The sequence below is a fragment of the Camellia sinensis genome, chromosome 9 (assembly GCF_055761805.1).
Source record: "Camellia sinensis isolate YWXY chromosome 9, ASM5576180v1, whole genome shotgun sequence".
In the NCBI taxonomy this organism is placed as follows: Eukaryota; Viridiplantae; Streptophyta; class Magnoliopsida; order Ericales; family Theaceae; genus Camellia; species Camellia sinensis.
This window is the reverse complement of record NC_138969.1, coordinates 137,526,230-137,534,540: the sequence shown is the minus strand read 5'-3', so window position 1 is coordinate 137,534,540 and position 8,311 is coordinate 137,526,230. Positions and strand designations below refer to the sequence as shown.

The 8,311-nt window shown below is 44.2% G+C and overlaps 1 protein-coding gene across 1 annotated transcript; it reads left to right on the top strand.

The window, feature by feature from the left end:
• Nucleotides 1–5,401: 5,401 nt before the first annotated feature.
• Nucleotides 5,402–7,654, top strand: LOC145799773 (uncharacterized). Its single transcript, XM_082889409.1, has 2 exons — nt 5,402–5,505; nt 7,327–7,654. The coding sequence occupies exons 1-2, from the start codon at nt 5,402–5,404 to the stop codon at nt 7,652–7,654; spliced, it is 432 nt and encodes a 143-aa protein (XP_082745535.1).
• Nucleotides 7,655–8,311: the final 657 nt, after the last annotated feature.

Below are 8,311 nucleotides of genomic sequence, written 5' to 3'. Positions count from 1 at the left end.
GTTGTACCGCTGATCCTCCTTTCACTTCTTGGTGTTAGGTGTGAGAGGTATATTAGGCAATCTTGCCGAGGTACCCTTTCGACCATTCGGCCTAGCTGCATATAGTAAAGCCATAGTGACTGTTCCAACTTAGGATAGGATGCTCATCTTTATACAGGATGTTGTGAAACTACTTGCTTGAAGTAGTAAAACCATAGATTATGTCAAAATCTAGGATAGGGTAACCCTACCCCATAGGGGTGTTTTGGCTCTCTTTTACCTGGTATGTGCTTTACAGTGAAACTGCATAGGAATCTTTATATCAATGGTACAATGTGATATCAGTTTTAGGGGCAGAGTTTAGTGGCAAATACAGTCCTTTAGTTGTGCTTATATCTGTTGCAAATTGGCCCGAAGTACTGTTCGATTGTTGATTGTTGTTTTTCTTTTCTTTTGCTTGGTGGTTCACAATGCTAGCTTCAAACAAACCTGATATCCCCAAGTTTTATGGACTCGCTCCGGCAGACATTGTAAAATCCAGGATCTTGTTGACGATCAGCCAGTGTTGGTCTCTCTCCCACCGATTACTCGGAGAAGAAGAAATAGGCAATTACCATCACCGACACAGATCACTCAGCAGTTACTTGTCCGCTCACCAATAGCTAACTCTGTAAGGCCTATCATGATGCAAAGTCCAGAAGAGGTTGTTGTTATGATGGCAGCTTTTCAAAGAACTATGGATACCCTGAATCACAAAATTGCCGCTCAGGACGAAACCATTGCTGAAATGAGACGCTCATCTGGAGCTTCGGCATCTACTGTACATCCAATCCTAACTGCCCAACCAAATCCTGATCCACCTCAACTAGTTGAAAACCTTAGGTAGCAGATCCTCAAGAGATGTTCCCGCAGGCTCCAACTTTCAGGCCTCTGGCACAGCCTCACGGGGGCTCCTTCCATTAAACATCAATGATATCGATCCGACTTTGATTAAAATCGCAAGGTTAGAGAAAGGGCTCAAGAAATCCCAAGGCTTCGATTTCATCTCGTATATGGAAGATGGTTATACTGAGGCCTTTGTCAGATTGTCAAAAAAATTCAAAATTCCTTACATCGATAGATTTGGTGGGAGTGGACACCCCATTGTTTATGTTCACCTATTTTTGGATGTTCTGAGGCCAATGGGCCTGTCTCCGGCTCAAAAACTATCTTTGTTTGAAAGAACTCTATCAGATGTGGCAGCTATCTGGTATGCTAAACTAGAGGATTCCACCAAACGGAGTTGGAAGGAACTATCTGAGGGGTTTGTTAACCAATTCTCATACAACAATCAGACAGAAGTAACAATCAGTGAGCTAGAGGCGACTACTCAGAATCCTAAGGAACCCTTCATTGACTTTGTTGCAAGATGGAGGGCAAAGGTAGTTAGAATGACGAACATGCGCTCAGAAAGGGAGCAAGTCTGGTTGGTGGTTTAGAATCTTGAGTCGGATATGTTACAAAGAATTAGTGGTGCCATTATCTACATTTGCTTCTGTACACGAGTTAGGGGTCCAAATTGAAAGCGCATTCAAGAAAGGCATCATCCAAAGAACTAGTGAACTGGCAAGAAGGCCATTTACCAGGAATACCAATGCTAGCAATAGCACTATTCGTCGGCTTGCCGAGATCAACACCCTCGCCACAGCGGCCAAAATGGCCGATTCGTTAGACACTACAAACTTGCAACCTGCTGGCCCAAACTGAAACCAAAGAACCTTTACCCCTTTCCATATTCCAGCAACGGCATGGTCATCCCACCAATCAGTGCTATCGCTTATGTTATGAGATCCATGATCTCATTGATTAAAAAATTATCGCCCCGCCCTCCAAACTGAATGTGACCACCAACCCACTTCATGCCTATAACCAAGTTCCACCACCCAGAAACATCAACCTAATCCATAAACTACCACCCACCGTTAACCCTAATGCATATATCACCCCATCCCGTCTACCTAAGCCAGAGGTGGTTATTCTGGAAAGCACGGGCATGTGCATGATAGATATAACACCCAAAATCCAACCAAGGCATGTGGTGGTGTAAGCGGAGAAGAAGACGAATGCAGTAGAAAAGGGGTTGTCTGACCCAAGTTATAGAGAAAAGGGCCTCACTCGCAGAAGAATATGTCCCCAGCTTGTACATTATGGCTGCTGACCACCCAAAGCTTGTAGTCGTGTTGCAAGATTTCCTCAGCATCAACGCCATTGGGGAAGATGAGCCAGGGAAAAATCTACAAAACTGGCCTGAACGAGGTCTGGTTGACTTGGCAAAATTGGAAGAAGACCTGGTGGACCTAGAGGAAGATCTTGAGAACCTCTACTTTTTTGAAGAAAAGGATGTGGGTAGTGTGCAAATTGGGTGGTGGGATCCAAGACAACCCGAACCCAGCAATGGGTGGTTGCGTGAAGAGGAATCAAATACGGAGGAGCAGGTAGAGGAGATTGTGAAAAGTGAGAAAGTTGGTGATAGTAGCAAGGTTAAGGCCGTGCCTATGACTAAGGCTATGCCTAAAACTGACAAGGAACGTGAGTTGGAATTGTTCTAACGAGAAAGAATAGAGGAAATTTAGAGAAAGATAGCCCGAGGGCAGGAGAAAGGGAAGAGAAAAGAAGGGACATAGACAGCAGTGGATGATGTCCAAACCATAGAGAAGCGCATGTGGGAGTCTGGTGACGAGGGAAAGATGCCAAAAAAACTCTGACAGTATCGGAGGAGAGAGATTGAATCAGCTATAGAAGACGAGTAGTACGTCGATGGAGAGAGCGATGTGAATTTGATTCGGGTGGAGCCTGATGATGGCCTGGCAATGACGGCGAGGGATTGGTGGAAAGACAGTGATTTGAGCCATGCGTATACTGATGAAGGGTGTAAAGTTGATGCCTATGATGATACGTGGTATGCTGATGAGATTAACCATATGAGCCGAAGTGGTCTGTAATTCAAAACCCCAGCTCTAGATCAGCCAAAATCCTTCGGGAAAGAGGATGAGAAATCGAAGGAGAAAGACATTGAAGAAGACCTGGTCTTGAAACAACTCAAGAAGATTTAGGTAGACATATTAATCAGGGGGCTATTGATGGCTTCTCGGGAGCATAGACATGCGTTGCTAGAGGCAATAAACAGAACAAAGCTGCTTACCAACACCACCATTAACCAACTGTTGTCTTTGGTCATGTCTGGGGACGTTAGTCCAGTGATATGTTTTACAGAAAAAGAGTTTCCATCTGAGGGTGCGAACCACAATAGACTCCTGTATGTGGCTTCGGAAAGTCAAAAGAAGTGGATCCCGGTGGTACTAGAGGATACCAGCTCGGCGATTAACGTGTGTTCGGCAAGAACCGCTTACGCCATAGGTTTGAAGCCAGCTGACTTTAAGCCTACAACTCAAGCTATTTGAGCCTATGACAACACAAACTGAGATATCATGGGGACTTTCAACAGCCAAATATTAATCGGCCTGTCTGAATAGGAGGTTGAATTCTATGTTATGGACGTATAGGCAACCTTCAATCTACTCCTGAGAAGGCCTTGGCTACATCAGATGAGGGCAATTTCATCAATGGTTCATCAATTGGTGAAATATCCATTCAAGGATGGGATTGGTACTGTTTACGGTAATTCTTCTATCCACCCTCTCTCAAGAACCACCACGCCCTTGTTAGAGATAATGCATGGGGAAGAGGATGTGTTCTTTTTTGGCTTCTCCTTAGCAGGCCCGGTTGGTACAATCTATCATAGCAGAAGATGATGGAAACTATGTGAGTGGCCAGTCCATCTGCATGACGAACAAATAAGGGCATATTCTCAGATCGAGGCTGGGCAGGAGTGGCAGGCAAGGAAGTACTGTTGCCAAAGAGATAAGTCACAACCCCCATGCTTTTGGGCTGGGGTACAAGCCTACTGTCGAAGGCTGGAAAAGAAAGGGGGATGAGTTGAGAGGGAGACTTAAAGCGAAAAGGGTCGGGAGACAATATGAACTTGTCCATAAGCCAATTCAGGGAACTCTAAATGGACGCTTTGTCCGCCAAGGGGAAGATTTCCCATTCTGGGGATTTCCAAAGCCATAGGTCGACCGGGAAACAAAGACAAGGTGCCCGGGATTTGAGATCTTCTACGAGCAGTAGTTACCCCAAGATAAGGATGAACAGATTAACTTGAGCATCAATACAGAGCAAGACAGGGCTGCAAGCTTGGACACTGATGAAGAAGAGTTGCTAGGGATGGCCTTGGTCGACCTACTAATGGATTCTAATACTGGGGCTGAGTCCGTTAACTTGGGGAATAGTGTTACTATCTCTATGATTGGGGATAAACCAGTTGTAGATTTTTTCGGTCTCATCGTGGACGAGTTTGAGGCTCTACGCCTAGTCTGGCAATTTGAGAAAGGCACCATTGGCAGTTTGAAACCGGATAATGAGTTCCAATCTAATTATACTGAGTCTGTTGGGTCGGGATCAAATTCGAGTTCTTTTGACGAGTCTGAGCCTGGTACTTATGGGGGTGGTAACTCGGATGCCAAAGTCCTATTGAGGTCTTCTTTTAGTATTTCTTTTGAGTCGACTGTAACAAAGGATCTAGACTTTACTAATGGAAATGCAGTAGGTTCCACTTACTTCTCTGTGCCTTTGGTTTATTGTACTAATCCTGATTTTCCAAATTTTGACTTAAACGAAGAGGAAGAATTCCTTTGGCTTTGAAAAATTTGGTTAATCACGAGGAGGAGAGGCACGTTAAGCCCTGCACAGATGAAATCATTGCAATTAATGTGGGTACCAAGGGGGATCCTCGCTTGATCCAGATCGGGTCCACGTTGTTTTCGAAGGAACACGAGCATTTAATCGCTTTATTAAAAGATTTCAAAAATATTTTTGTGTGGCCCTACGAAGACATGCCTGGAATTGATCCTGAGATCGTATAACACCGGATCACTCTTGACCCTGAGGCCCGACCAGTTAAAAAAAAACTCCATAGAGTCCGTTCGGACTGGGCATTGAAGATTAAAGAGGAGGTCACCAAACAGATTGATGCTAATTTTTTGATGGTATTTGAGTACTTGACTTGGCTAGCTAATATCGTTCTTGTTCCTAAGAAGGATGGCAGAATCAGAGTCTACGTTGACTTCCGAGACCTGAGCAGAGCTAGTCCAAAAGATGACTTTTCGTTGCCACACATCGATGAATTAGTAGATTTCACCGCGTGCCATGCCTTGCTTTCGTTCATGGGTTTTCAGGGTATAATCAAATTTTGATGGCACTAGAGGATAGAGAGAAGACTGCTTTCACCACGTTGTGGGGTACCTACTACTACAGAGTCATGCCTTTTGGGTTGAAAAATGCTTGGGCTACATATCAGAGGGCTGCGACCATAATCTTGCACGACATGATCCATAAAGAGGTTGAGGTGTATGTGGGCGACATGATTGCCAAGTCTAAGGAGCGAGAACACCACTACACCACACTGGAAAAATTCTTTGAAAGGATCAGGTAGTACAGACTGAGGTTGAACCCACAGAAATGCACATTTGGGATGACAGAAGGAAAAATGCTGGGATTTCTAATTACGCAGAGGGGAATTAAAGTAGATCCGTCCAAAATCATGGCCATCTTAGAAATGCCACCATTGAGGACTAAAAAGGAGGTGCACGACTTTCTGGGTAAAGTGCAATTCATAAGACGGTTTATCTCAAAATTAATCTTGACTTGTGAACAACTGTTTGGTCTTTTGAAGAAAGGGAAGAAATTCCAATGGGATGATCGCTGTCAGTTTTCCTTTGAGCAGGTCAAGTAGTACCTTTAGAATCCACTAGTATTGTTGCCACGAGAATCGGGGAAGTCATTGATCTTGTACCTTTTGGTAACGGATTCGACCAAGGGGTGCATGCCAGTGCAAGAATCAAAAGCTAAGGTGGAGAAGGCCATCTACTATCTAAGCAAGAAGATACTGGACTATGAGACCCGCTACACCCCCCTCGAGAAAGCTTGTTTAGCCTTGGTATGGGCAGCGAGAAAGTCGAGGCACTACCTGCTAGTTCACTCTGTAATTTTGGTTTTGAGATTGGATCCCATGAAATATCTCTTTGTGAAACCAACGCTTATGGGTAGGCTAGCTCATTGGTTGCTTCTCCTCTTTCAGTTTGATCTCAAGTATGTCACGCGCAAATCTGTCCAATGGAGAGCCGTAGCGGAATTCCTCGCAGAGCACCCAGTGGGAGGAGATGAAGCGGTAGAGTATCTATTCCCAGATGAAGACATTCTGCTGATAGAAGAGGAAACATGGACTATGTACTTTGACAAAGACTCTAATCAGTACGGTTATGGGATAGGTATGTTGCTGATAGCACCCGATGATTCCCACACACCCTTAGTTTTCAAACTCTAGTTCAAAGTGCCAAATAATGAAGCAGAATACAAGGCGTGTATCGCCGGATTGGAAGCTGCCCTAGAACTAAGGGCAATAAGGTTGGATGTCATTGGAGACTTGAACCTGGTTGTTTCTCAAGCCAACTGGGATTGGAAGGTCAAGGAAGAGAACATGAAAGTTTCTCATTAGACCCTGGATATTATAATTCCGAGGTTTGAAAGGCTGACGTTAACACATCTGCTAAGAGAGAACAACCAGTTCATCGATGCATTAACAACTTTATCTTCCATGGTAGACATCTCGCTTGAAGTCAAGATGTGTCCGATCATCACTGAACAGAAGTATACACCTGCTTGTGAGGCCATTACAACGACAGATGTGGTTCAAGACAAAAAAAAAAAAAAAAAAAAAAAACCCTAGTATTATGACATTTGGAATTTTCTAGAGAAGGATATGAATCCACCAGGGGCAAAAGCTAAGGATAAACGAGGAATACGACTTCTGGCCGTCCAATTTATCATTTGTGGAAATAAGCTGTATAAGAGAGGTCAGCCGGGAACGCACAAGCTCTGCGTTGAAGAAGAGGAGTCGAAGCATCTCATGGAGGCCATTCATGGAGGAGAGTGTGGAGCACATATGAATGGTGTGATGCTGGCTCAAAAAATCCTCAGGCATCGCTACTTTGTTCGGCGATGCCTCAAATGTCAAATCCATGCTAATCGCATGAACATCCCACCATTAAAGCTTTACAATATGACTTCGCCATGGCCTTTCTCAGTTTGGGGAATTGATGTCATCAAGGTAGTCTTGCCAAAGGGTTCGATTAGACATGAGTTCATCCTGGTGGCGATCGACTATTTTACTAAGTGGGTGGCAGCTCGGTCTTACTCTGTGTTGAAGGCATCACATGTGGCCAAGTTCATCAAGAACAACATCATCTGTAGGTATTGGGTGCCAAATGAGATCGTCTTGGATAATGGCTCGCATTTCAAGAAAGATGTGGTGGATCTGGTTGACAAATACAACGTGGCTTTTCATAAGTCATCAATGTATGGACCACAGACCAACGGAGCTGTTGAGGCCACTAACAAGAATTTCAAGAACATCCTGAGGAAGATGGTTGAGACGTACAAGGATTGGCCGGATAAATTTCCTTTTGCACTCTGGGGCTACAGAATGTCAATCCGAACATCTACAAGGGTAGCGCCCTATTCTCTAGTGTCTGGGATGGAAGCTATTCTGTCGATTGAGATTGAAGCACCGTCGCTATGAATTGTGGTCAAGTGCTAGATAACAGAGGCGGATTGGTAGCAGAACAGGTTCGAAGAATTGATGTTGTTTAACGAAAGGAGGTTGAAGGCATTATATCACATCCAAGGGTATCAGCACAAAATTGCCAAGGCCTTCAACAAGAAAGTTATGTCCATAAATCTTAAAGAAGGAGATATGGTGCTCAAGGACAACCGAGCTCCCATCCATGACCCTAGGGGCAAGTTCAGGCCTAAATGGACTTGTCCTTATATCATCAAATCTATCTGGTCAGGAGAAGTGATTATTCTTATAGATTTAGACGACCTGGAGTTTTCAAAGTCGATCAACATGGACAAGTTAAAGAAATACTATCCCTAAGAGGCTCGCTAGGCCGAAAACCCGAAAGGGCAACCTAGGCAAAAGTAAGAGCATAAAAAATTAGAAACAAAGAAAAACTAGGCTTGGAAGGTTGAAAACCCAGAAGAGCGGCTTTGGCAAAAGTTAGAGCGCAAAAGGAGAGAGTTAATACTCAAGTGAACCAGAACTGAACTACGTAAGGCTCGAGGTTCGGCCATAACCATCTCTAACTCAACTATCCTATCCATTTGTTTGATCGGGCCATCTTTTTCCATCATCTGTTAATTAGGTTGTGTTACCTCCATTTGGCAGAAAGGTCAG

Coding starts and splice junctions, on each gene's coding strand:
- LOC145799773 (XM_082889409.1), top strand. CDS start 5,402: ATGATCCATAAAGAGGTTGAGGTGTATGTGGGCGACATGATTGCCAAG. Junction 5,506..7,326: donor AAATTCTTTGAAAGGATCAG/GTAGTACAGACT, acceptor CATCATCTGTAG/GTATTGGGTGCCAAATGAGA.